Here is a 27,962-nt window from a genome sequence, read left to right as displayed (position 1 = left end):
CAAGATTAAAATAATGGGATGTTCTGCGCATTTGAAAATAGGCCACTTAAGCTAAGAAGCTGTCTTAGAGGGCTCTAGCACTTTGAAACCTTGGTGTTGCTAACTCAGGTCTTTGATGATCTCGTTCAAGTTTCTGTTGCTGAAAAGGGGCCACGAGCTGAAAACTCAGCTCCTACTAAAAGCAGCTGCCTCATCTTTGCAGTTGGACAGTTAAAGGCTGGCAAGATCTGAGAGATCTGAATAAAAACATCACCACCAACTACAAAACCCCCCACACCGTTAGCTTGATGTTCCATGGTTTTGGTAGCACGGGTTGATTTTTGAGCGTTGGCTTCCAGCAGTGAACCTAGGTCTGCTATCTGTTTGGAGGGGTGGGAGTTTTAGCATCCAGTACTTTGTTCACGTGTGTCAAGAGTGAATCTTGGGTCTGGAGAATACACTTAGTTTCCTAGAGATTATTCTAAGTAAAATGTCCCTAGATATCACAGTGGATGGGCCAAAATGCTGAGCATACCAATTATAGTAAATAATACGGTGCAGGCATGGCCTCGGGTTGTGCCAGGGGAGGCTTAGATTGGGTATCAGGAAAAATTTCTTCACAGAAAGGGTGGTCGAGCTCTGGAACAGGCTGCCAGGGAGCTGGTGGAATCACCTGCCCTGGAGGTGTTTACAAAGCACCTAATGTGGTGCGTAATGTGGTGCCTAGGGACAGGGTTTATCGGTGGACTTGGCAGCGCTGGGTTAATGGTTGGACTTGATGATCTCAAAGGTCTTTTCCAACCTAAGTGAGCCTGTAATTCCATGCTTTGCTGTTCCTCATGGCCTCAGCGTTAAGGGAGAGTTATTCCCTTACTATCAAGCGTCATCGGCGGGCCTTGCACAGCACCGCGCTTTCTGGATCACTGCTCTGCGTAATTCCATACCGGGCCCGGCCCGTTCTGCCCAAGCGCCCCGAGCTCTGGCGTCAGCTCCAGCCAGCTGTACAGAGACCTGCCGCCTCCCCGCAGCGCCCAGCGCACCCGCCGCTGCCCCACGAAACGCTGCGATGAGCAAGGCGGGGGGGCGGCTTGGCGTGAGGGGTGAGAGGGAGAGCGACCGGGGCGGGCGGGGCACCGGGCGGGTGAAGCACCGGGCCGGGTGGGGCACCGGGTGGGGCACCGGGTGGGGCACCGGGTGGGGCACCGGGGCGGATGGGCCACCGGGGCGGGTGAGGCACCGGGGCGGCGGGCCAGCCCCCAGCGCGCGCCCCTGCTGTGAGAGGGACGGCACCGCTCCCTCGCGCCCGCCCCGCCCGTTGCGCGCGCGGCCCGACCGCTCGCCAGAAGCCCCGCCCCCCGGCAGTGCCACAGGGTCGCCCGGCGCCGGGGCGGGGCCTGCGCACGCGCCCGAGCCCGCGCCGTAGGGCCGCGTCTGACGGGCCGCGCCCGCCTGCAGTAGGTGCTGCGGGGGGCGGGGGGGGGTCGCGGTGCTGCAGGCGGGGGGGGGGGGGGCTGATACCGGCCCCGCTCTCGTCCCCTTTCCCGAGCCCCCGCCCTTCCGCAGGGCCCTAGCTCTCGGGGTGGCGGTGGCACGGCCCCTTGCCCCGCTGGTCCTCTCAGTCCTTCAGGCCGTCCCGCGGGGCTCCGGTGGCGGGGGCGGCGGGGCTGTGTGAGGGGTGCCCTGCCTCTGCCCCGCCTGGCCCACAGGAGGGGGGGGCGAGCAGAGGGGTGGCCGGCTGCTTGCCGCTCGATGTTCGGGGGGGACGGGACACACGGTCCTGTGCCTAATGCAGCCGTGTTTTCCTGTGGAAGTGTGACAGAGACCCGGTGCGGTACCGCCAAGGCCCGGAACGGCGTAGGGGCCCCTGTGCCGGCCGGGGCGGGGAGGCCAGGGCTACCGCGGGGGGCTACCGCCGGGCCTGCCGGGGCTACTGCCGGGCGGGGCGTGGCCTGCAGTTGGGCTGGGCCTGTGCAGGGCAGAAGGGGCTTGCCATCACCTCTGGCTCCCTACTAAATATTTACATTGCCTTGCTGTTGTTAAGCTCACCTGGTGTGAAATGTAATAATATAATGAAAAGTGCTAGTAAGGCTGAAAATGCCTTTTATCTTTGAATCTTTGAAGGCAGGATGATTTAATTGTATTCTTTTTGTACAGAACACTGCCAGTGAGCTGGCCCGGGATCTATTTTCCCCCAAGGGATCTATTTCCCCCCTTCCTTCTTTCAGTTTATTAATGATGCGTGTAAAGATTGGGAACACCGGTTGTTTGCCTAATATGAAAATACGTATCCTGATTTTGGAGAGAAGGAGGAAACAGTATTTCTTATTTTTTTCCACTGACTAAATAAAATGTACTGCTGGTATAGTGATAGTTTAAAATTATTAAAATAGCATTTTTTTTTCATAGAGATCTTGGTGTTATTTTTCAAATTATATTTATTGTTCCTGATCTGTGACTCTGCTGTCAGCTTTCTTCACGTAGTCTGGACTAAATATTTTCTAAGTAGCACATACTAAATTCAGTTTTTAAAAATGTCAGATATTTTAAATGTAGTTGTGCGTCTGTAGCATCGTAAGTTTGCTTCTAGACGTGGCTGCAATGTAAGTAGTAAACACTGATCACTGGACCCTTAAATGCACAGTACGTGAATGTCACAGTCATTTTCATAAAGATAGTGCACAACTGGAATGACTTGCAAGTAATATAAATGTTTTTTCTCTGGTTTTGAGGTAGTATTTGACCTATCTCAGGAAGCATTAATTTGGTCCTTTGCTGCTTTATCATTTTCTGCCTGATCTTGGCCCTGATCCTACAAAGCACTAAAAAGGGACTTAATTTGAAATGCAAATAGGCCTAGTGGATATACAAGTTTAAATATGTGCATTCTTTGCAAAACTGTCTTGTTTATATCTGCAGATGCTTTTATATCTGCCTTTGTTTATATCTGCAAATGCTTTGCTCCTGATGGGTATTTTGGGTCAGCAAGGAAAAGAAGAATTTGACTAGAAAAGCTTTTCAATGCATCAGGCACCCATTGCTCCTCACTTTAAACAAGTTATTTTTCTGCACATTTGGCTGCTCTCACTGGGTGTAAAAGTTAAGATTGTTTTAACAAAACTGAACTTTCTCATATTTGCAAGCCAGGAGAGGAGGGGGAATTGGTATTTAGAAGGTTGAACTGAATTGAAATGTCAGTTACGTTTGTTACAAAACACAAGAGTACTCACTGCAGTTTACCATTATTTGCAGTATAGGGATGAGACAATTATTTCTTTTTAGTACTGGAATAACAAGCTCAAGACCCTGGCTGTTACAGCACCTGATAACAACCTGAATGTTTAAATCAAATCTGCAACTTCAGAACAACCCTACGTACCTAGCCTTATTCTTATACCGTCCCCTCTGTGCTACTGAGGCCAACGTTGGTTTGTTCTTGCTTCTGGTTACCTTGTCTGGTGAGTATGAAACCTGATGATTTTACTTACCTGGGTAACAGTTGTACTTGAATAGGGTTTCTGCAGCCAGAATTTTGTCACTTCTTAACTGTATTTTTTATATTGTTTTTGAAGTACATGATGCCACATAAAAGACTGTATCTCTCCAGCATTTTTTTTTTTTACATTTTGAAAAGTAATATAATTTACTACAGGAATAGAAAATTTTCAAAAATCCCTGTGTTTTGTTTGGAAACCGGATATCTTTAGACCTTACTTAGATTCAGTTATGTTAATGATCGTTGGTGTTAGCATATGACGAAAAAATCTTGGAAGATCTGCATATTCTTTAGGGTTTATTAATACTATAGAGACACAGGCAGTCAGCTTTTATCAGTGTACAAAAATAATTGACCTTAACCCAGTAGGAATGTATTCTTGTAAATCGTAAGTGGAATTACTGTTTCTCCAAAAGGAATCAATCATGGCTGACGACTCTCAGAGAAACTTCCGCTCAGTATATTATGAAAAAGTGGGGTTTCGTGGAGTTGAAGAAAAGAAATCACTGGAAATTCTGTTAAAAGATGACCGTCTGGGCAAGTTGATTTTGCTGTTTCCTCTATTACTTTGGTGATTTGGGGCTGGGGAGGGAATAATAGAAAATATTTATCTGCAGTGCTTAGTACTCATGTAAGCTCTGCATCTTTTACCATTAATCTCTCAGTTATTACTGGCAGTCCTTTGAGTTTTAACGATCTGAAAATCTGATTTTTAAAACTGTTAAAGATTTGTGTCATTGCTTGTTTCTTTTTTTTTTTTTATCTCTCATTCTCTGTGCCTAAGCAACTAAAAGATTTTTAATGAAAGCAATTTTAATCTGAAAATACATTGTCTCATGCTGTTAATTCCATCTAACCTCAAAACAATGATGATGATGTTATTGCTGCTGGTCCCTGAGGAGTGCCACATTTCCAACAGAACAGAAAGAGAAATGTTATTTATCCCTTCAACAAAGTTTTGACATAGCAAAATGATTTACAGAATGTCTATAAAAAAGGTACAGTTTCTTCCTGGTGAAACGTAGGGTAGTTTTATTGTAAATCAAGCTAACATACCTGTTTTTCAAAATTGTTGAAGTTCGTAGGGCACGTTCTATTCTCCATTGAAGTGTTGAAAGTGTTTGTTGATAATACGTGATGTAAATGGGGATTGCTGTCTGCAGCTAAGGATTTGTTGTAGTTGGATAGATCAGAGACTCAAAACCTATTTATAATAATATTTAAATTTACCTGTTTTTTCCCCTCTTTATTCTTCTACAGATATTGAGAAGCTCTGCACATTTAGTCAGAGGTTTCCTCTTCCATCTATGTATCGTATACTGGTGTGGAAAGTCCTTTTAGGTATGAATTACATCTGTGATCCTCTAGAAATGAGCATGTAGGAAAGTGAATTTTTTTCTTTGGTGTTTCTTTTTTTTTCTTTAGAGAATTAATGGCATGGATTATTCTGTACTACCATGCCTACTGATACATATTTAGCCTATTTTTGTATCCACCTAGGGTGCACAATAGCAATAATAAAATAATATTCCATGCATAGCTTTTGAGAACTTTAGCTGAAGTGTACCTAGAAGAATGTGTTTCTGTACTTCATAAATTTACTTGGATAGTGTTACAAAGTGGATTTGAAAGGTGGCTTATAATGAGCCACTGATATCTGGTAAGATATTCAGTTCTTTTCCTAAAAGAAGAGACAGTTAAGTTGATGTAAAGCTGTGGTTAAACTTAAAAAAAACTGGACAAGGTACGGAATGGTTGTTTTTTCTAAAAAGAAGCTTTGTGTTCTACAAAATTTTAGTTTCTTCTGGTTCTGCTCCTAGCTTTAAATTTTATTTGCCACTGAAGAAGTTACGAGACCAGAGACAAATTACGGTATCCCCAGAATTCATAAAACCCCCATGAATAGATTCTGTTTTCCTTGAGTGCATTAGTCAGATTACTAATTCAAAACTACGGAGGACTTTGCAGTATCTGGTCAAGTGTGTTGGGTTTACTAGGTGCAAGGTCATGTCACTTGGAGACAGGAGGGGTTGTGGAAGGTCCAGGAGTTCTGACCCTTACAAAGTACCTGGAGAATTTCCCTCAGAGTTGCTGCATGTAGAGAAACACTGCCAGACTGAGTGTGAAGGTACATTGACTGAATCTCTGGAACAGAAAGGTGATTTACGTATCATACTGTTGGTTGAAAAGCTTGACTGTGGCTCCTGTGCTCAGTCTTGTATTACCAGGGTTGTGCTGGCAGGAAGGGTGCCGATACCTGAAATGTTTCATCAGGGAGAGACCAGCACCATCAGTCTGCAGATTGGCTTGGAAGCTGCTGTCTCTTGCTGTCTGTGAACTGTCTTACTACTTCTTTGCCCTTTGGCTCTATGGAATATGTGGTATAGATCCCATGTGTATCTCTTATATTAAGATTTTGGCATGTGATTCAGAGTCAGGAAGATTGGTGACTCCTGCCTCAGAATAAGTATTTTACAAACCATTTTTTCTCTAGTTGAAGATGTTTATCTTAGGCTGTGCTGGGATCTTAACAATGTTAATGTCTTCTGTTTCCCTTCTTGGTCTCTTATGTTCCACTGCAGTGCCCGGAGTCTGAAATAATGTTTTAGAAAGCTTTAGCTAATTTTTGAACAACCTTTTAATTTTTTTCTTCTTTTCCCCTCCCCCTCCAGTTTTCTACAGTTTAAAAATTGTGGCTTCACATTCCTGATTATTTGGATTTATAAGCCTTTTTTAGGGAGAGGTAGTAAATAAATAGTGAGCAGAAGTTGCAAGATCTAATTATAAAACTTGGAGTTCTTGGCATTGATCATTGACCTAACAGAGTAATTATACTTGATAAAAGCATCTGCCGTTAGAATACAAATTTTAGGATGAAAAGGATTCTTGTACCCTGGGCCCTAGTGAAGTAGTCAGCATACTTTTAAAATACTAGTAGTAGGAAATATAGTGTAGGAGGTTTGGACAAGTAGTGACTCAGTGTAAAGTCCTTCAGCCACAAGTATAATAGCAAAATACAGTCTCTTGGCAAACTTGTAGCTCACTGCAGAACCAGTGGTCTATCTTTGTTTTAGATAGGATAATTTGTGAATCATATAATAACACAAAATGCCTTCTGAGTTAACTGTATGGAAAATTATATTGATTTCTTAAAAGGATTTTGTATTTTAAACCCAGAGTGATTTATTTCAAGTACGCGTGCTGTCATGTGTGCTCTTTGGGTGAACCGAGGTACAAGGACTTTTCTTTCACTGCATCTCAGTGTTACCGCTCAGAGCTTGTATTCAGAAGGGCAGTGCAAAATCTCTCTCCTTAAATGATTGAAACAACAGCCCAGACTGGTTCTGGTGGGAAGTGCTACATTTCCTTTAAATAATGTTCATAGTTTAACAGAAGGGATTCTATCCTGTCAGCAAAATTATCTCAGACACATAGCAGGGCTCAGTGCTCTCCCAGGTTACGTGGTGTATCAGCGATGTCTCTGTTAACTTGCTGTTCAGGTACGACTAAGGAAGGTTTGTAGACATCCCTGTGGTGTTTAAGCTGCTTTTCTATCTGCCAAAGGTTGTCTTCTGTATTTGAGGAAAGCAGTTGGCAGTATGTATGTCATGATGTTGGCTCTGGTTTTGTACAACGTGAAACATGTCTTGCTCTGTCCCAGCTTTTGCAACACAGACAGGTTTGCAGCTGGAAAATAAAAGATAATTTGCTGTCTGATGTGCTTGTTATTAAAACTCAGCCATTTTGTAGTTTAACCCTTGGCAGGAATATTTTTTTCTTTAAATGGAAGATAAAAGCAGCAGGTAGCTTGTTCCAGAACTGATTTTTGAAGAATACTTTGTTCTTACGGGTTTCTACAATGGGAAAAATCCTGCTCTGCTAGTGATATAGAAGTGGCATTTTTTTTGCCTTGGTGTGTGTAAGATTTATTTCTGTTGAAGCCTATGACAGTTCTGTTATGAATATCAGTGCATGGCAAGATTGAGTCTTGAGTGAGGGGAAGGATTAAGTGAAATGCTGAGCATCTCTTTTGGAGATGGAAAACATTTAGTTTCTCTCCCTCTCTACTTAGATACTTTTTTTTTCTCCTTTTTCATTTTTCCTCCTAGGAAACTAGGAAAAATATTAGTGTTGTGTGAAGAAAATAAAAAACTTTACCTTGCAAAGCATTTGGGTGGTATTCTTAAGTTTTAATCTGTAAGTGGTTCGTCCTATGTGATTGATATTACTTCGGAATGTTGTTTTAGAGAGGATTAATCTATGATACAGTGAGTAAAGAATTTTCTGGCAGAGATATAACAGTAAATAATACTGGAATGTAGAGTATCTGCATTAGTTAAGTGCATGTATGTATTCTCTGGTCATCTCAGACAAAGTGTAGAATTTGAGAATGCGAATGGCTAATGTATATAAAAATCATTCTGCATCCATTTTGATTTAAAAAAAATGGAAGCTGGGCACAAATATGCAACTACTACTGTGTTAAAAACTACAGGTATGTATAAACAAGGAATAATAAAGATTCAGAATTTAAAAATAAAGAAGTTGTGTTGGAGATGGAGAATAAACCGATTACATTATTTGTCATCTGTCTCAGCGATGACATTTCTTACCAGCACACTGGTGCGATATACAAGAGTTCGCATACATTTGCTTAAAACCTTGTAGAACAGCTTGAGAAACAATAGTCTAGGGGTAGATTTTGCCTATGCTCGGTTAACGTATACAATTTATTTTTATAAATACAATGCTGAAGTGCTTTGTTGGTCCGTTGATTTCCAGTTTTGTAGAATTTTCTCCCTGTGTTTTTTTACTGTGCTTATAAACAAACTTCCATGCCAGGTCCTACATTTCTGTAGGCTGGAGTTGTAGAAGCTGAATTTAGGCAGGTGTCTTAGGAAGGGAGTTTGAATGCTCTGATGTTTCTCTTTACAGTTGTTTATCTTTTTTTTTTTTTTTTCTGTTTTGCTTTTTAAATTTTGTTTTAGGAATTATTCCTCCTCACCATGAATCTCACGCTTTGGTGATGAAGTACCGGAAGGAGCAGTACTGGGATATACACCATGCTCTTCGTGTAATTCGTTTTATTAATGATTCTACCCCACAGGTAGATGTTTTCCTCCGCATACATCAACTGGAATCAGGAAAATTGCCTCGAAACTTGGCTTTTCCATTGGTCAGTTGTCATTTTAACAGTCTTTTAAATACAGTATCTTATTTAACTTCAAACTATAAACCTGAGAGAAACTGAACTGCAAGTAGCTGCACAAATGCACGCAGATAGGCAAAGTAAGGTGAATGGGAGACAGAGAAGTGCTGGTATAAAATAGGGGATTTTAATCAAAGTGCTTTTCCTTTTTTTCTTACCCTAAGTGCTTATGTAAGATTTTATGCCCTAAAATCTATTCTGTGTATTTTGCCTGCTAGGCTTCAAGCCTTTTGTACTCTAGTCCACTTCACATTCTTCATAGCACTGAAATGAAAATGACATAATCTTATCGGTGCTCACAGATTCCTAAATGTCCTGGAACAAGGATAATTCAGAGCCAGCAGAAGCAGCGATTTATTGCAAATTACATCATGTATTTAAATTCTTTGTTTTTTTAAATCTGGACTTTAATTGTACTGGCCTCTTTTTTTTTCTGTTAGGCTGAACTGATCAAGGCTTCTGTCAGGTAATGCGTGTACTCTGCAGTTCACAGTGTACTCACATATGGGTAAATGAGTCTGTGTTTTGATGATAAAGTCTATAGGGTGATGATAAAAACAATGTGTGGATCTTAGGTATAAGCCTTAGAAAGAGGAGGTGATGAAAGGAGCCATGGGACTTTCTGAAGTGGATTTTATCATGTATTTAATGTTAATTTGCCCATGTTCACTCTAGCCCAGCTTACTTCGTTATTTTTCATCTGTAATAATAAAATTTGTCATAAGAACTTAAAGTTAAAAATCAAAAAAAGGTTAATGTGGAAATGTCAGTAACATTTTGGACAGGAGGATTATATACAGCATTTCCTTGTTGGAGGAGAGAGTGTTTTTGAGCCCTTACTATTGCCCAGAAATGTGGCCACCCAACCCTGCGAGTTTCCCGTAGAGAAATTTCCTTGATCTTGGCATGTCACCCAGTGGGCTGAAAATTCATCCCTTCTAGAGCAGTGTTACTTTCTGAGCAAGTGTTTTGTCAGTGCATCCCAGAGCGCTAGCTGCTCTCAGTGCTGTGGCAGGGTTTCACGGAGAGGGCGTTCAGCAGATCCACAGTTATTAGTCCTGCAACTTAATGTTTCTTCTGCTGCAGAAAGCAGTTGTTCTCATTATGTCAGCCTACTTTCAGTGCAGTAACTGTCCCCTTAAACTTATAGGAGGTTACTGCTTGATAGTAATGCAGATGTTTTATTGTGGAGGCAGATGATGTGGGATTGGTCTAAATATTTTGAAATGTTTGAGTCACAAATCACAGAAGTCTGCTACATCTTTTGTGCATCTGAAAGCAGAGAGTTTAAGTAGAGATATGCGTGTATTGCAGTAGTTGTGTGGCAGAGGCATAGCCCAGTAGTATTTAGGCTGTCCACACATTTTGCATGAGTTGTAATCTGTGATACTATAGCTTTCTGCTACTAATGGTTACAGTAGATCAGACGGGTGGGTATGTGTATCTGGCTTGTTACTCTGCCCTTGGTGTAGTCACTATTGCCTGTGTAAGGCCATACTTAAACAGGGCAAATACAGAACCTTTCCTTGTGCATCTTCCCAGTTTAGACACTTTCTGAGCCAGCTGTGGCGTGAGGTCTAGCTGGTTTATCTACCCCATGTGCATTCATACCACTAACTGTGGTTTAGCCATGCTGACACTTAGGTTAGGAGAGTATATCCTCAGGAGAAAAGATGATGGTGTGCGCGTCATATGCTTTTGGTCACGTGTTGTGGGGAATAAGAGACTCACCACCTGGAAAAGATACTTACTTGTCTCTAGGAAGATGTTTATCTCAAACCAAATGATCTTCTGTAATTTGAAGGTAGGCTACAGCTCATGGCTGCATTATTTTTTTCAGTAACTAACATCCACGACAAAGGTGTTTGAGGGGACTGTTTGGACTTTAGCAAGGAACAGGATGTAAAGTTCTGCTGCTGTGCAATGTAAAAACGTGGGGTATAAACTAGGATCGTCACTACCGTGTTAGAATGTAATATGTCATTCGAGAACTTTGAATCAGAGATATTCCCAACTCCTGTTGTATGTTCTGGTTTTAAAAGCAAGACAAGTCTTACTCGTTCTGCTTTAATAAGTATCTGTCACCATAATGCAGCTACTGCCCGGTGTTTTATTTATGAATGTCAGAACAGCTCTTTGTGTACCTTGATTCCAGTTTGTTCTTTCAAATAGCGGGTAAAAGAAATATAAGAATAATTTAAATCAAGTAGTCCAGTACTTCCGTGTAGGTCACTATTTTTGGCTTTGTTTTCCAGGAACCTGAAGATGAAGTGTTTCTTGCTATAGCTAAAGCAATGGAGGAAATGGTGGAAGATCCTATAGAATGCTATTGGCTTGTCAGTTGCTTTGTGAATCAGCTGAACAGCAAACACAAAGATTCATTACAACAACTGGTAAGGAAAAACACTACCTTTTTTTTTTTTTTTTTTTTTTTTTTTTTATGGTGAGGAGGGCCAGTCATGGAAAGCATTTAGTATATGGAGACAACTGGAGCGCTGGAGTATGTGGAGACAACACAGGTGACACCCTTGGATTGTGTTCCACCAACAGTTTTGAGAAAACGGGGCGAGTGCTTTTTGTGTTGTAATCGTGCTGTCCTGTAGGACACTTTTTTCTAACATAACATTAGAAATTTTGTTTGCTATGTGGTAGTTTTCAATTAATTGCATCTTATTTTCTTTTTAGGTTATCTTAAGCTCACATTGTGTCTAGTTTAATTATGTTTCTCACTAATCAGTTGCTTAAGAATTTTCTTTATTTTGAACAATTAAATGTCACAAAGTTAAGAACATCTTGATGTATGTGTGCTGCTACTTAAGGCTGCATCTCAGGCATCTATATGCTGCTCATTGGATGACAGACAAAGCACAATTGTTTTCCTTTATAAATGGAGCAGGGTACTACATCTTCAGAAAAACAGTATGTTGCAAATTAAGTTATAATAAAAAGTGGAGTCGAGTTCTTTTGGCACTGATCATTTAAATTCTCTCCTGGAATATTAATTTTGAACTTCTGTCTTACTGGTTTATAAAATTAAAATTTGATTGTAAAGAAAATGCATACTTACAAAAGCTTTTGCAATTTTTATAGTACTTCAAATAGCCTTAACAGATAAGAAACTTTCAGTTAACAATAGCCACTGATAAAAGTATCGGAGTACCTGTGCACAAGCAATCACTGGATGAAAATTCATTGCAGAAAATTATGCATGTCCTTTGTTGTTATTTTGGAGCCCAGAAATACTTTTTAAAACTACCTGCTGTTGCTGGAGGTGATACATTCAGCTATGCCAATTTCTGTAATTCCTTTCAAAGGACAGAGGAGCATTTTTAAAGCAAGTACGTGCTCTCACTGCACAGTGCCAAGTGTCTCCTTCCCAGAGTTTTTGTTGTAATATGAACATTGTACCAAGACTCTTGGATGTTAGAATATGGCCAAAGGAAGTGTTTTCTCCCTTTGACAGCTGAAGCTAAGCTGTTTACCTAATTATGACAAAAAGCATAAAGGTGCACCTGAATTTATGAAAATGCATATTGTGTTAAATTAGAATTTAAACAAAATGAGAATTATCCACATTTTTGTGGATAATTATGCATGTGTTTATACTTTTAAATACCTTGGATTTTTAAACAAGAAATCAATGTCCAACTTTTAATATGTTGCACAGGGATTTACTTTCAGAATTGATTTTCTGGGTTTTGTTGCATTGTGTGTAGATATTTTTTTGTGTGTACTAAGGCGATTAGGTTTGAAGTGAATGAAACTCAATTTTACTTATGAAGGTAGCAGTAATTAGTGCACATTTAATCTCTGCCTTGCCTTAAGCTCTCAAACGCCTCCTTGCATTAGGGAATACTGCATATTTTTGAAGTTCTGCTAGTAGTCAGCAATTTAAGGAACCTGAGGTTGGTTGTTTAGTTAAGTACTTAATTAGCTAATTGCAAAAATCAGCAATACTTGTATTTTGAAACATGATGTTTTTCATTAAAACAATGCAAGTTCATTATTTTAACATGTTATTTTATACCAATTGAATTTTTAAGACATTTCTTGTCTTACAGTGTGTGTTAACTATGAAAGGTACTTTGATGTGAGTTATATAAAGTTTTTTCATTCCTTCCTCAGCCAAAAATTCTGGAGCAGTATTTGAACATAGAAGATAACAGACTTCTGATGCATCTGAAAGCGTGTGCTGCAATGAGCAAACTCCCTTACGATCTCTGGTTTAAAAAGTGCTTTGCAGGCTGTTTACCTGAGTCCAGTTTACAGAGGCAAGTTCTCTTTTTTTTGCTTTCTGTTTGTAATTACATGGTAATTTTAGCAGGCAAAGACTTTACTTATCTGTAAGATTATGAGTATATTGTTGACTTGAAAATGATAAAATTTGATTTGATTTCACTTGTTACTGATGCAAGTCTGTGTGACCATGTCTTGCATTGAAATTAAAAAAGAATGGAGTTAAATACAGCGTCTGATGCTGGTAGACACTTAATGCCTCCTAGGATTTAAAACTCAGAATCCCCTCTTAGTGATAGGTAGCTGAATTGTAGTCAGTTTTCAGGCTTTTTAATGAAAATCATTGCTTAGGGAGTGATTATAATACTGTATTATCATTAGACGAAGAAGATTTTTGGGATTGTGTGCTGGTTTTGGCTGGGATAGAGTTAATTTTCTTCATAGTGGCTAGTATGGGGCTATGTTTTGGATTTGTGCTGAAGACAGTGTTGACAATGCAGGGGTGTTGTAGTTGTAGTTACTGCTGAGCAGTGCTTACAAAGCCAAAGCCTTTTCTGCTCCTCCCACCACCCCACCATTGAGGAGGTTGCAGAAAAAGTTGGGAGGGGACACGGGTAGGACAGCTGACCCCAACTGACCAAAGGGGTATTCTGGGGTGGGTGGAGGTTGGTGGAGGGGGGCTGCTGCCCAGGGACTCGCTGGGGATCGGTTGGTGGTGAGCAATCGTTATTGTTAGCATCACTTGTCTTTCTTGGGTCTTATTTTCCTCTCTGTTAATTTTTGTTTCCCTCTTTTCCTTAGAATTTAAAAACCCCTATTATTATTTCCTTTTAATTATTAAACTGTTGTTATTTCAACCCATGTTACCCTTCCAATTCTTCTCCCATCCCACTGCAGGGGGGAGCGAGTGTGGCGCTTAGTTGCTGGCTGGGGTTAAATCATGACAGAGTGTTTATTTTAAAAAGCACTAGAGCAGGTTGAGTATTTCAAAGTTAATGAAATAGCACATTATATTAGGATTCTCCAGTTATAAATAGATTGTCTGGCTTACATAAGGAGCAAATTTTGTGCATGACACTTCACTGAAGGGCTTTTGAAATGAAGCTTGTATGATTTTAGTTCTGAGAACTCCTGGAAAGCAGAAAATTCAAGCTAGATGTAGAGAAGCAGATCCTTTCAGCTATTAGCAACTCTTGTTAATGCAGAGCTGGAGGTGGCACAAAGGAAACAATGGTTTCATTTTCAGCTGCCTGGAAGCTTGGAGAAGTAATGAGGTTCAAAGGGAGTTGTACTTCAGCACCTGCAGGACTTCAGTGACTAGTATAGAAATCTAGTGTGGTGTGAAATACTCTGTAGAGAATGCTTTATGGTCGTAAAGTTCATCATAATCTGAACAGTGAATGCAGTCTTGCTTGTTCGTCTGGAACTTAGCATTTCATGAAGGAAAGTGGGAAACAGCTGTTGTAAAAAATATTTTCTCTGCCCTTAGGAAAATAAGGGGGTTTTAGGGACCAAGGTCTAAGATTAGAAATCATGCTTTCTAGTCTTGTTGTACCATGGTCGTTGAGGTTCTGTAAGTTTTACAGCTGGCAAGGAGTATGTCTGAGACAAAGTTTTTTGAAGCAAACCTGAAGGATTTGTTAGTAAACCTTTAGGTGTTATGCCGTGTGCAGCGCGGTAATTGTCAGATGGCAAGTTCTTCTTGTTAAGCACCTCTAAGGCTCCAAAATAGTCACCTCTGTGCGTGATGTGGTGCTTAAAAGCTTTTACTATTTTTATGGCTGCCGGCACTATGTAAGCATGTAAAAAATGTTTGTTATAATCCTTAAAAGCAATTGAACGCATATGGTTTGCCTGCATCTGTATTTCACATTTGCTTTTATAGATTTACTTCCAGTAGGTAATGACTGACCTTGTTTCATTGTGCGTTTTCTGTATGAGACTTGATGCTTTACGACTTAAACTACTGTCAGGAAAAGTGACTGCTCTACCTGGGACTTGCCAGTCTCTTCAGGCCTTTTTTTTCCTGTAGGCTTCTGTGATCTGAAATAGCCTTTGCAAATTACTGCATTTGGAACCTCTTTGCATGTCTTCTAGGAGATATTTTTATTTACAGCTTATGTGATTTAATTTTGCTACTAGGTCTTGTGGCTGAGAACTAGACCTGAAAGAGGAATATGCATCAAAGCAGTTTTGCTGCTGGAACGTTCAGGTGTTTTATTTTAATTTCTGTTGAAAATTGAACGTTTTATGGAGCTGTGTCATTTTGATAGTGCAAAAGAAAAAATCTAGATGAAGAATTTTGATTTAATATTTCTTCTTGTCAGGATCTTTAGTTTCAAACTTCTACCATTTTGAATCAGTTCATTTATGTAAAATATTTTATCTAGTGTCCTGTTCAGCATTCTCATATAATGTTTTACCTTACTTAAATAGAATATTTCAACGATCTGAATTTTTTTAAATACTTTTCTTTCCTCCGTGGAAAAGGTCAAAACTGGCTTTTTGAATCACTGGAGTAAAACGAAATTTTGGTGTTGGTACTTCTGATGGCATGGCAATCCCTTTTCCCAACAGTTCTTGTGGGAACATGATAAAAGTGCACTTTTTCTTGCCAGTTTAGGTTTCTAAATTATTCAGTTGTAATCAGAATGGCTTCATTTGCTGAGGAAATAACATACTTCATGTGTAGCATGTGACAGATGAACTTAATTAATGCTTGGAGATTCAGTTTGGATTAGAATCTAGAAGCTTGAATGCTTATCTGAAATGTATCCAAATGGCTGTGTTGGAACTGCTGAGAATTGAAAACAAGTCTCCAATTCTTCTGTGAGTTTTACTTACATTTTTGTCAAGTGAGAGATGATCAGAGCTCAGTCTTTTGTGATTTAGTTTAACTTAGGATTTAGCACTGTATTTCTTAGAGAGGTTGTTTGCTTTCTATAAATTGCAGTCTTCTCTGCCAGGCAGCTAAATCTAAATTTCATGGTTTTCTTTTTTTCTCTAAGGTGTAAAAGATTTCTGTATGTTATGCAGGAATTTTATCCAGTAATGATGACATGAAGTTGCATAATACCAGCTTTACTCCTGACGGCGTTGTTATTCAGTATCAATACAGTTTTATAGCACGCTTTTAGTTATACCATACGTAACATTTATGCATCAGTTTAAATGGGCTTGGAAAATGTGTATGGACAGGTTTCATGTAGAAACTTTTCCTTTGAGCTTATGCAGTGCCTTTGCTTGCTCTAATACACTTGACATAGTATGTAACAGGCTTCTTAACTGGCTTCTTAAAGGTGCCAGGTTGGTAAAAGAGGGGAGCAGACCGTCTGCCTCAAAGGCGCTGTGCCCTCAGGGCTTTGTGTGCCACCGGGTGCTGTGCGGCCCAGCTGGAGAGCCCTGCTCTTGAAACTTGGTGTCCCCTTTGTGGATTCAGCTCTACAGGCAAAATGGCACTTTGGCTGCCAGTTTATTCCAGCACTGTCACCCCAGGTGATCCAGCCACAACAGAAGTAGCACAGCTTTGCAAATATAACTGTGAATAAGCCAGGCATTTTTTTATGGCCTAATGTTGCCAGTCATGTATCATGCCCGTGACCAACGTATTGTGCAGTGAAGACTTGCTTTAGCAGGAATGTAATAGCTGATGGGGTGGCGTTAGGTTGTTAGCCTCTGGGAACTTGTTGAGGACAAAGTGTTCGTAGTTCTCCTGAAATCTTATGGCTACCTTTCAAACTGGCACTACCTTGTGTATTAGTGTATGGCTTCTATAATTTTACATCTGTGATCTCAGTGTCCTGCATAAACTACGCTAGTCTTAAAAATACAAGTAATTTGTTAGTAGAAACAACAGAAATATGAAGAAGGCCTTCAATTTACTGTGGAGTGAGAGGGCATAAGAATGTGCATGTGGGTTACTACTATAGAGAAACTTCACTTGGTTTGCCTTTGCCTAAGTAATTTTGCTGCTTCCCAGCTCTGGAAAGAGATGAGCACAAGATCCCGATGTGATGTCAGGATGAGATTTCTGCGAGCCTTGTCACAGCCATCCATGCCCAGTTACCACTGGAAGGACACCCAGAAGTGCAGACAAGAGCAGCAAGCACTGGTTCTCTTGATGTATCTCTGGCCTGGAGGACTGGAAAACCAGAACCAGGGAATAAAGTTGAGCGTGTTTACCCTGCAGCTTGGAGAGATAAACTGTGAGATTAATGATAACATTTCAGAAGGAGAGAGAACAGCAATGCTGTGATGCTTTTTGTATACTGCAGCACTGTAGTGGCTGAGGAACCTCAGAAACTGCCTTGAGAATGCCATGCCTTCACACATAGGTGCACACAGAGTAAGCTGCATCTTGTCTACTGAAAAAGCTCAGTGAAAAGTAAATGACTTAATTTGCATAATCCTGGCATGCTCTTTACCTTCATAGCTTCCTGTTTCTTTTTATTTTTCCTTGTGGTTGTTGTTACTGCTTCACTGTTCAAGAAACAGCTGTAAGAGTGCTCCTGTGTTTAATTGAATACAGAGGATAGTAATTAGAAAACCCAGAATGGATTTAGTGTATACTTTCTTTTTCAATCTTTTTCAGCATTCCTGAGTAGGGCTGTAGGCAGAGTTGCGTGACATTTCTGTTGTACTTTTCCCATCTCTAGGAGTATCAAAAACCAGGTAAAAAGCTGCGATGTTGTGACAGTATACTTGATCTTCAGTGTTTGCTGTTACTTAAAAAATGAAAGTAGAATACATATGTTATCATCAATAGATACACAGTGTGTAAAGGCTGCTATATTAGAGCAGAATCATCAAGGTACATATTCCCTTGAAACTGCTGTGGGTTTTTTTCTATTCTACGTAAATGCCTTTCTGACACGGTTTCGTGTTGCTGTTCCTGGCTCAACTGGTATAGGCAAGGTGCTGAGTGCTGGTCTGTTTATTGCTGTGTCACACAGTCATTCCCCTGTTGCTGGTGGAGTTGCGTTGAGAGTAACAATAGCTGGAAATGTTAAGGGGAAAAATACTGCAGGAGGCACAGCTGGTTAGTGCTGACATCTCATCCACTTTGCTGGATGCTGGATCCATCCTCTTCCAAAACGTGGTAGACACTGTTGATTTAGATACTGATCTGTTTTGCCATTGTTAAAACATTTGTTCTGGAATCAGTCTAAATAATGCAGGAAAACATTAGAGTGTTTTCTGAGCGTGAAATGGAACCTACTGTACTTTAATTATGGAAACTATAGTCAGGAGACTTGGAAGTATAATGATGAAAGAAGACTGGGTATTTTACGTTTGGATTACTAAATTTGTTTCCAAATTAACATGAGCTTTAATAGGAACTTTAAAAATTCTTTCCTGTTTTTCAGGTCTGATACTTTCGGTATCTTGTCACACATAATTACAGTTCTGATGCCCATGAGACACATGGGGAGCTGTTCTTGTGTTCTAAACAGATAGGTTTGTGAAGGAAAAAAGCATTATAAATGAACAGGGATGACCTGTACAGTGTGGAAGCAGAGTGTGATCTCAGTTTTTGCATAGCCTTGCTTAAAGCTTCTAGACCTGACTTCAACATCAGTGTAGTAATTACAGTGATCACTTGACCTGGGGTGCTTGAACCACAAAGCAAGCAGTAAGATTTTCGTCTTGGATTACTTATTATTCCTGCCCATATGGGAATTCTATTAATTTTTTAATCATAGCAAGGCAGGGAATTAAAACTAAATTACACAGGGGAAAGAATTTGGCAGTGCCTTTTTTCCCATCTGTCCATGCGAGGTTTTTGTTTCCTTCTTTTTTAAGAATAGTCATGGAGATTTTATATATTCTTTTCCTCATTTTTTCATTGTAAGTTGAATTCTAGTCTGTGTTTTTTGATGAATGGAGGGGTTGTGAAAACAGTGTCAAAAGAGTTATGTGAATAGAAGGTTAAGAAACTGACAAAGAATTGACCAGAGTCCCAGTGTGAAAAATAAGCACTGTGTGTAATAGTGACAAGCATTTAATATTCATCAGAGTTCTGTTGTTAAAGTACTTGCAGCCTTTGGAGGCCTGGCCTTCAGGTTTTGTTAAAAATGTGAGGCCCAGGTACAGTTTCATGCTTGGGTAATTCTGCGAGGGTCTGTGCACAGTGGGATGGATTGAAAGACGTTTAATAGTTTTTCCTTGTGCCTAATTTACACATCATGGATTACATCCTGCTGATATATCATATTTGTATCTCATAACAGCAATGACCTGGAATATGTAGCTTCTTGACATGTAGGAGTTTTAATATCCTTTTGAATTTTCAGCTACTTAACCATTTGAAGAGTGTCTTTATTAGACATGCCTAATAAAGTTTGTTTCCTTTTCTGTACTAGGAAAAATTCTCACCTTTATCATACACTGTAGGTTAGTTGTTACAGTTCAGGCTGTTAGAAAAAGATTTGCTTGTTGTGTTTGACCTTGTAAACAGTTCAATTTCTAAAAAAGAATACACCATATCAATGCATTACTGCTTACCGTCACCTTGCTCTGTACAGATTTAGGAGTTCATAATGTCTTTTATTTACCTTGACCTGAATAATTCGGTACATTTCTGTTACTCAGGAAAATAATCTGGAAAAAAAAGGTGATCGTGTGAAGGCTGTTCTAGCAGATAAATGAGCAGATAAGCACTACAGTAATGTTTACAGTTTCCTTTTCTTTTTCTTTTTTTTTTTTTAGAGTTTGGGACAAAGTGATCAGTGGGTCCTGCAAGATTCTCGTTTTTGTTGCTGTGGAGATATTATTAACCTTTAAAATGAAGATAATAGCACTGAATACTGCAGAAAAGATCACACAGTTTTTGGAAAATGTAAGTATTCTATTGTGCTTCGCATTACCTCTTATGGTTTATAGAAGTGTTTCAGCCTTAGTCATTTGCCTGTTGCAAACATACCGTAAGATACTATTACATTACTTACTGAGAATAGTAGTACCAAGGTGAAGACAGAATGTGCAGGGACAAGAATAATAGTTTTTTCTATCAGGAGGTGACGTTTTCATAGAATGAAATGATTTTTAGGCTTTGGGGAATGTGTTATCTATGTTTGTACAGATTTGACACTATTCCTTGTGGTACTCAAGGGTTCTTCTGTGAAAGTAACTGCAGATGAGGTTAGCTGAATTTTTCTGGAAGCTCCTTAGAGGGTTGGTTTCTGGCACCTTTTTTGCTCTTTGCCTGAGTGTGAATCTATAGCCTCCAGGTATGTTTTCTGTTGATATAAGGTTGGGGTTATGAACCTGACCCTGAACTTTTCTTGTATGAATAGTGACGAGCATCGCAGCAGGGTTGTAGGATCCCGGTACAACCTAGGTTAGTTAAACTAGGTGCCTTTGTGGTGCTGGATGGCCGGGATGATTTCTGCCTGATGTCGGGTTAGGGATGTGTGAAGTGTTGAGATGCCTGGGCAGTCATCTTAACTGTTCCATAAATAAAAGCCTTTGTCAGCCTGGCAGTAATATGGTCTGTGTCGGACTGAGGGATGGTGGGATTGTAGGGCAGGGAGATGGGATTCTAGTTTTGTTTTCTTTTCTATAAAGAGAGTATCTGAACTGGAAATTTAAAATCTTTATTTTAAACAAAACAAAGTGCTCTGACAAGGCATCTTGCCCTGATCTTTTGTAGATTCCTCAAGATAACACTGATGCTATTGTCAGCAAAGCTGTTGATCTGTGGCGCACACACTGTGGGACTCCAGCACACTCAGTCTGAGAACTTTCTTCGCTTTTGACAGCTTGGGGGAAAAAAAAAAAGGACATTTGAAAAGGCATTTTACTACTCTTTCCTCATCCTAGTGTGATGTTCTTAATTATCTCTTCTGTGTAAAGATGCTATTAAAGCAGCTAATAGCATAGTGATGGATATGTAAATATTTTTCAGTAAATACAGATGGAATGAAGATACCTAGTGGTGGTGTAATCATGTCCAGAGTGTTTCTTGGCCAGCCAGCAACAGTATTGAGAGTAGAGTGAGCTCGCTGGCTTTTGGGGAAGTGAATCTAACTCTTGCAGCAGGGTAAATAGACTTACTTGTAATTGAAAAATGTTTTTGTATGCCATCTTATTCTTGATATAACTGGTTACTACTTGGAGGTGGTTTTAAGGTGAACTTTCTAAATGTTAGTCTGCTGGAGCTCTTCGGTGAACAAGCAAGCCTTTGCAAGAAATGTAGATGTACTCCTATTAATACTGTAAATTTTCAGGAAGAGGCATCACAGGCTTGAGGTACAGGACATCACAGTGACCAGGGTGACATATGTTTCCCAAGTGTCTTAAAACACATTATTTTTATCTGTCAGACAGCTCTCTATGGCTGTACCTCCTTCTTTGTTCTTTGTGGAAGATGCTGTAGAAAGGTGGATCTGTCTTACCCAAAAACGTAACTCAGTGGGCCAAGTCAATATAATTCATAATTACAGGCCAGTAATAAACAACGCCTCTGAATGCTTGGCTCAGGGTTGTTGTAATTGGATTCTTGTTTGGTTTAGATTTCAAAATAAATTTAATACAGAAATATAATTCATGATGCAAGTAAAAGTAGAGTGATCAGCCATAGATAGAGGTTTGTTGGAGAACTAATCTTTTTCTTGTAAAAGTGTAAAATTCTATTCCTACACCTTGCATAAACCAGGGAATTGTATATAAACGTGTTATTTGACTCGAATTGATGCTTAGTATGCCAAGTGCCAAGTATGCTCATCACGCTTGAAAGAATGTGTTTAGCTTGCACTCAGACTTTAAATGCTTTAGAAACGTTACTTTTGTTTTAAACTAGGTCAGATTTACCTTCCAACACACTAGCTTGGGGCTCAGTTCAGGTTACTTCTGAAAACCTGGGTGGATTGTCTGTGCTGGATTCTGAGATGCTGCCGTTAGTGTTCCTGAAATGCCTCGGGTTTGCCCAGTTCAGAAAAACGCCGGGTTGTGTCTCCTTTGGAAGCCATTGCCGCGCCTGCACTGGAGTGTAATCCTTTCAGTTCAGAGAGGAGCTTGTTTTCCTAGCACAGGCGTGAGAGCTGGGCAGCGTGGGTAGGAGAGAGCACAGACATTCTGTGACTCACAGCACTGCATTCTGTAACATGCTGTGCACAATTTTTTCAAATAACGGCCAGGGGTACAGTCTGAGAGGTGACCCCTTTGAACATTTTCCCCTCAGGCTGCACAGCTTATTCACAAAAACACTGCAGTCACATATGCATTATTCAGGCCTTTACATGACAGATTACTTTGTTGTTAAAAAAAACCCCAACAAACAGTGATAACACTAAAAGTCTTAAGCGCTTTCAGTCCTCAAAGGGAATCGATAACTCATATTCTGTAGAGACAGATGTGCTGAGTCAAGGTTTGAAGTGCCAGTTAGTGTTTTTGCTTCCAGACTTACCATTGAGCGTTCCTCCAATCACTATTTGATTGAAGGCTCCAAATGTTTATTTGGGTTTTGTTCTTTTTTGCTTTTGTTTAGTTTTTAATTTAAAGAAGCCTTTCTCCATCAATAGGTGGGCCCTGGAGTTGTGCAGAAGAGAGACAGAGATCTACTTTCCCAGACTCACGGAAGGGTTGAGGTTGATGGGGACCTCTGGGGGTCACCTGGGCCCACCCCCTGCTCAAGCAGGGCTGCCTGGAGCTGGTTGCACAGGACCGTGTCCATGTGGCTTTGAAATGTCTCCAAAGAGGGAGACTTCACAGCCTCTCTGGGCAACCTGGGCCGGTGCTCAATCACCCTCTTTGTAAAAATCTTCGTGTTTCCACATGAGCAACAGCACTTCTATTTAAACATTTCAGCATCTGTGGGCTGGATCCTCAAATGCTGCTGCACTTCGGTGTTAGCTGAAGTTCATAGGCAGTTTTTTTGGTTTCATGTACAAAGAACCAGAGTGTTTCTTTAATGGAGTGCATTATTTATTCTGGGCTACCCCGAAGGATGGGAGGCCTCTGGGGAATAGACAGTGGTTGAACTCCATGCTTCCTTCACCGATCTTGTAAGAGATCTTTCTGTGTATCTTGATGGATCCATTTCCAAGCTTTCACTGTGGATTTACGAGGGATACAGTTTATGCAGAAAACTTACTGAATTCCCAGAAGACTGAAAGTATGAATCTGCCTAACTTACACTCATTAATTTTTGGTGATGTCTGCTCAGCTGAACATAACACTTTAGCTCACAGACCCACTTCCCAAGAGAGCAGAGCAGCAAAATGCAAGCTTTCGCTGTCGTCAGCGTGTGACAATCAGGGTGAGATGGAGGCAAGATGCCTTTAAATTTCCTACACAGATTGTTTTGAAGTTGCAGGTCATTGAGCCTCCAGCTGAAATCCCTGGCTAAGTAATGCAGGGAAGGGGTGACCTCTGCGATTTGTTACCTCTGTGTCATTCCAGAGGAGTATGGTAGCAAGTCATCTGCTGGTTATTTTTCCTGAGAAGCTTGAAAATGAGATATTAGTCTTTATATTATTCTTGACTGGCTGTGTACCTGCTTGCTGCAGGCTTGCTTGTTCATATAGAGCTAGCTACTAAGAGTGGTTTATGTTTTTTTTGGGTTTTCATAATCTTCCCCCCCCCCCGAGAGACAATAGAAATAACACTAAAGCATTCACTTGGAGAGTGAAAGCTCCTGCCCCCAAGCCTCCCCCTGCCAAGTATCTTCATGGGCTTTGCAAACAAGAAAAATAAGCTTAATTTGGTCCAGTTCTTCCCTCGAGCAGTACTCTCCAGAGAGGTTTAGAGCAATGCCACATGTCTGTGCTGTCCCGTGTTGCGTGCACCAGTTCTTTTCCAGCTGATGTCCAAATGTGATGGAAACTCCAGATAAGAAGAGTAATGGCAGATGTTGGAGGACGATGCTTGAAAAATGCGTGGTTTGAACTCTAGTATAGTAAGGGGCCTGAGAGTATGGAAAGAAAAGCAGGGGAGTACGGGGACAAAAGTGGCTGAAATACAATAATTCAAAGTAACAGCGATACAGGGGAGGTTTCTGTGAATAGATCAACTTTAATCACCCCATGGGACATGTGGGGCAACTTCAGTTGAAGATGATGTCATTCTGAACACCAGAGCTCCTATCCAAACAGCACAAATTTCCTGAAAAGCCAAGCTTCCATTCATTCTGCCACTGAGGGAAGAATTTTGTAAGCAGTTTGGTACAATTTGTAAGCAGTGTTGCTGGCGTGGGTGTAGGCGGGTGGTGCATCGTCTGTGTCATGCCCTGGCGGCTGCTTTTTGAAGGATGCTGGTTGGGTCCGTACACCAGAAGCTGTCAATTCACTCTGCTCGGGAGTAGGGCGGCTGCTTTGTGCCATCCAGACCAGCTTGATGGTGTGACCAGGGCATGGCCACACTGTTGTTTTAGGGCTCGGTTGCCTGGGAACCTTGATCCGAGAGGTGAAGGGGAGAAATGGAGGTGAGGAAGGTGATGGCAAAGCAATCTGTCCCCATACCTGGCTGCATGTGCACTTGTGAGTGCGTGCGCTGCTGGGCTCGTGTCTGGCAGCGTGGGCCTTCCAGTGCCTTTGCTGGATTTGCTGAGTGGGCTCAGCATGTTTCCCTTTTCCTTCTCCCCAAAATTTAGATGCCTAGCAGCCTTTGTTTTGGACTTGAAGATCAACTCCTGGGCACATGTGCGCGTGGAGTGTGGATCTAGCTTTGACATTATAAACCGGTTGCCGAACAGGGAGGCCTGTCTCCTACCTCTCCCTGTAAATGTATCCATGTATGTAAAACTTAGGATACTCATCAAACAGATGTTAAAATGTAGATTGTTCTATTTTATGTCCCATGAACAGGTATAACAGCATTGCAAGAGAGCAACTGCGGGGTACGCCTGGCTGCCAGTTGGTCCTATGCGGCGCCTCTCCTTTTCTGTGAGGCAGTTTGGAGGAGCTGGTACAGGTAGCACAAATGCTGTTGCTGAGCTGGTCACAAGGGGCTGCCTGTTTAATGAAGTGTTGATTTCCACACTCCCCCCACACCCCCCAGCCCTCCTCTATTTCCTGCCTAAAGATGGCATTAGATTGCAATTTGATGGCTAGTAATTACATGGACTTTACTGAAGACACACATGTCTTTTTCCTTAGATCGGTTTTATGAAATGTTTCCGTTAAAACATAAAAACACAGCCTTTGTGTAGAGGTGTTCATGCAAGAGATTGGGCTGTGCTCTCACAATCCCTGTATGATGTATCCTCACCACCATTTTTCCTCCTAAAGCATAAATTACTGCATGTAATTAAACCACTATATGATGCTATTATGGAAGCCATAGCTAGTTGTGGGGGAAGAGGCTCGTTAGTCAAAAACGAGGATTTATTGGGTTTTTAACTTCATTTATCCAAACTTAACTGCTAGCTATAGACTTGGTGGCTGTCAGAATGGAAATATACACACACACAGAGGCACAAACAAGGATTGTAAGTAGGTCAGTGAAAACTTACCTCAATGGAAACAAACAAAAAAGCCCAGTACCAGAGTTTTGATGATGTTGTGTCTCTGTATCAGCAATGGAAAGGAGCAGAATTTTGGTCAGTGAAAGTATATGGACCTTTTATTTGTGTGTAATTGAAGATGCTGTGTGCGTTGGGGGGTGGGGAGCTGCTCCCACCTGCCAGTTACAGTGAGGATGCTGGGTGCCAGTTGTCTCTTTGGGGTCAGAAGTTTTGCAGCGTCACTTAGGAAAACTAAACAGCCGAAGCAGAGCTGTTACCTGAGGTACTTCCTGCAGAAGGCTTGTGAGACTGTTTGAAGGCACGTACTTACTCTTGTGAAGAAGGTTTTTCCTCCCCTTTTCAATACGCAGAGGCTGCAGCTTGTCACAACCTGAAATGCTGTGCAGCCACGGAAGCTGCTCAGGGAAACGAAAGGGGGGAAAAAAGAAAAGATGAAAAGGCGGTATGAAAGTAGCCAGATGTGCAGGTTTGGCTCCTCTGCTGAACAGCGACAGCATGTGCTGGTGCTGCTCAGAGGCGTTTTTCTCTAACCACGGGGTGTTGCACATTGGATAGAGACTTAGGAATGGGGACAGGAGAGCAGAGCTGGCAAATGCTGCACGTTGGCTCTGGCAGCAGGTGCTTGGCAGGGTGTGAGCTCTGTGGCGAGCGGAGGGTTTTGGCTGTTAGTGGATGTCTGTCTAGTGCACACTGTTGTTCTTTAGGAGCCTGGTGTTGGGTACCACTTCAGCAGCTGGGGTACCAGCCATCTTCCCTGGCACACCTTGGCTAAACCAGCTCACAAAGACGGTGCTGGTGGCGCAGCTGGTACAACGTCCCGTTGATCTGCTCGGGTAAGTCTTGCTCTCCTGCTTTGCTCCCTGCTGAGGTGTGGGCATGCACCGTGTCACGGCAGTGCCGGGCTGCAGTGCTGAGCCTGGCTGGCAGCAGGAGGGATGGGATCCTTGGCTGCATCCGTTCATTACGCCGTCAGTCACTGGGACAGAGGGTGATAAAGTACACGGGCACAGGAATGCTTTTTTTTTTTTTTTTAAATGAATTTTTTTAAGAAACTGCATACATCAGAGACAAACAATAATTTAAATACCATGCAGTTTCAGTATGTACAAAACCTAGGACATAGATCCAGTTTAATTTTTTTCTAGTTATTTACATCATTTTCATACAGCCATAATCTGTTAAATTACAATACTGGAAGAGCACATGATTGACAGCCACCACACTCACTCCTATACAAAGACAAACTATATACATACACTTGGATATCAACTGGAAAATGCAACTGGTGTAGGAGTAACTGGGACACATGGGAACGCAGGTAATGTGCCCGTCACCTCCTCTTTGTTTACAGAAGGTGTTCCAAGCTCGAGCAGACTGAACACCTGGGAAAAATAATTTGTCCCCTTTTACTTTCCTGATTTTTTTTTAGCCTAGTCATCTCCCATGGCTGTTTATACAAAATGATTTTATTTGCAGGCACGTTAGGGAGCCCCCGTTCACATCTAACTATGGGTTTACATCTCCGCCGTCTATTTTGAGGAGTGCAAGCTTTCCCTGGGCATGTTGGAAGTGCTCCCTCCCTGTTGGTTTATAGCGTTTCCACTGCACAGACGGCACTGTAGAAATAATGGCGGGTGAGTTTGGTGACTAGCTGCAGTGATGACAAAGTGCTGTGGTTACATTTAAGTATTAGGCTGAAATCTATTTGTGTAATAGGCTCACTAAATTGTTTCAGTTAACATAAATTAGTTAAAAGTCTATTATATTTTCCCCCACCACCCCCTTCCTTCTCTTCTGATACTGTCTAGAGTGCGCACTAGGAATTGTCTAGAGGCAAAAGCTGGCCTGAGCCCCGTCCCAGCAAACCTGCTGCCTGAAACTTCTTTGGCTTGCAAGTCCCTAAGCAGCAGGGTGCAGGGTGGGGGAAAGCCCCAGGGTGACCTTCCCTGCTGGTCATAAACACCTCGCCTGGTCCCTGTACACACTGCTGGTGAGGGCAGGCGGGCGATGTGATGGCACCACCACGTTTCCTCGCCGTCGCTTCTTTCAAAACAATTGAAACTCTTGTCTAGACATTTTGGAATCGCTTTTCTAATCCTCGCCACCTCCCCAGTCTCCCAGTTTCCACTTCATCTTCCCATAGGCTGTAGAATGTGTCACAATACTTGCACGTTTTAAGTATGAATAACCCATCAGGATTCAATCCAAAATGTTTTTCTTCCTTGACTCTAGAATATTATCTCTATTATCAGCCCTGGAGATGGATGATTGGAATAGCGATTTTCGTTCTGCGTTGATTTTTCCATTTTTCCATTCTCTAAACCTGAGGTAATTTCTTTGTTACTGCTATTAATCTCCTCCTAATGTGCATGAGGATGACCAGTGTTAACTGCAACGTTAGCAGGAATGCCATCATCCTACACATAATCCAGGCTGAAAGAGGGGAAATCATGACTGTTACTGTCTTTTCTTCTCACCCCCAACAGATTCGCAGCTGCTTTGCTGTGATAGAGATGGCTTTCACAGATGAGATGACAAATGCTCAAGAAGAGAGAATAATAAAAAAAAAAAAAAAAAAAAAA

The 27,962-nt window shown here is 41.3% G+C and overlaps 1 protein-coding gene across 6 annotated transcripts; it reads left to right on the top strand.

Annotated features, from left to right (window-relative positions):
• Positions 1-1,322: 1,322 nt before the first annotated feature.
• On the top strand, positions 1,323-27,962 carry TBC1D7 (TBC1 domain family member 7). Of its 6 annotated transcripts, none has more exons than XR_008820504.1 (10): positions 1,323-1,433; positions 3,259-3,434; positions 3,889-4,009; positions 4,733-4,813; positions 8,461-8,648; positions 10,937-11,074; positions 12,807-12,952; positions 19,626-19,755; positions 26,085-27,708; positions 27,867-27,962. XR_008820504.1 is itself a non-coding variant. In XM_056330036.1 (10 exons), exons 3-9 carry the CDS (start codon positions 3,898-3,900, stop codon positions 26,202-26,204), a joined length of 915 nt encoding a protein of 304 aa, XP_056186011.1. In that variant the 5' UTR covers positions 1,323-1,433; positions 3,259-3,434; positions 3,889-3,897; the 3' UTR covers positions 26,205-26,213; positions 26,857-27,143. The 6 variants fall into 6 exon arrangements, 4 of the variants coding, with proteins under 4 accessions (XP_056186011.1, XP_056186013.1, XP_056186010.1 ...); XR_008820505.1 differs by lacking the exon at positions 27,867-27,962 and having other exon boundaries at positions 26,085-27,014; positions 27,613-27,708; XM_056330036.1 differs by lacking the exon at positions 27,867-27,962 and having other exon boundaries at positions 26,085-26,213; positions 26,857-27,143.

The sequence above is a fragment of the Falco biarmicus genome, chromosome 3 (genome assembly GCF_023638135.1).
Source record: "Falco biarmicus isolate bFalBia1 chromosome 3, bFalBia1.pri, whole genome shotgun sequence".
Classification (NCBI taxonomy): Eukaryota; Metazoa; Chordata; class Aves; order Falconiformes; family Falconidae; genus Falco; species Falco biarmicus.
This window is presented reverse-complemented; position numbering and strand designations above follow the sequence as displayed.

What these genes read in the sequence shown, in the direction of transcription:
- TBC1D7 (XM_056330036.1), top strand. Translation starts at nt 3,898, where the DNA reads ATGGCTGACGACTCTCAGAGAAACTTCCGCTCAGTATATTATGAAAAA. An exon ending in AAGATTCATTACAACAACTG is followed by an intron (nt 11,075 to 12,806) that starts GTAAGGAAAAAC and finishes TTCCTTCCTCAG; the next exon opens with CCAAAAATTCTGGAGCAGTA. An exon ending in TCACACAGTTTTTGGAAAAT is followed by an intron (nt 19,756 to 26,084) that starts GTAAGTATTCTA and finishes GTTGTTCTTTAG; the next exon opens with GAGCCTGGTGTTGGGTACCA.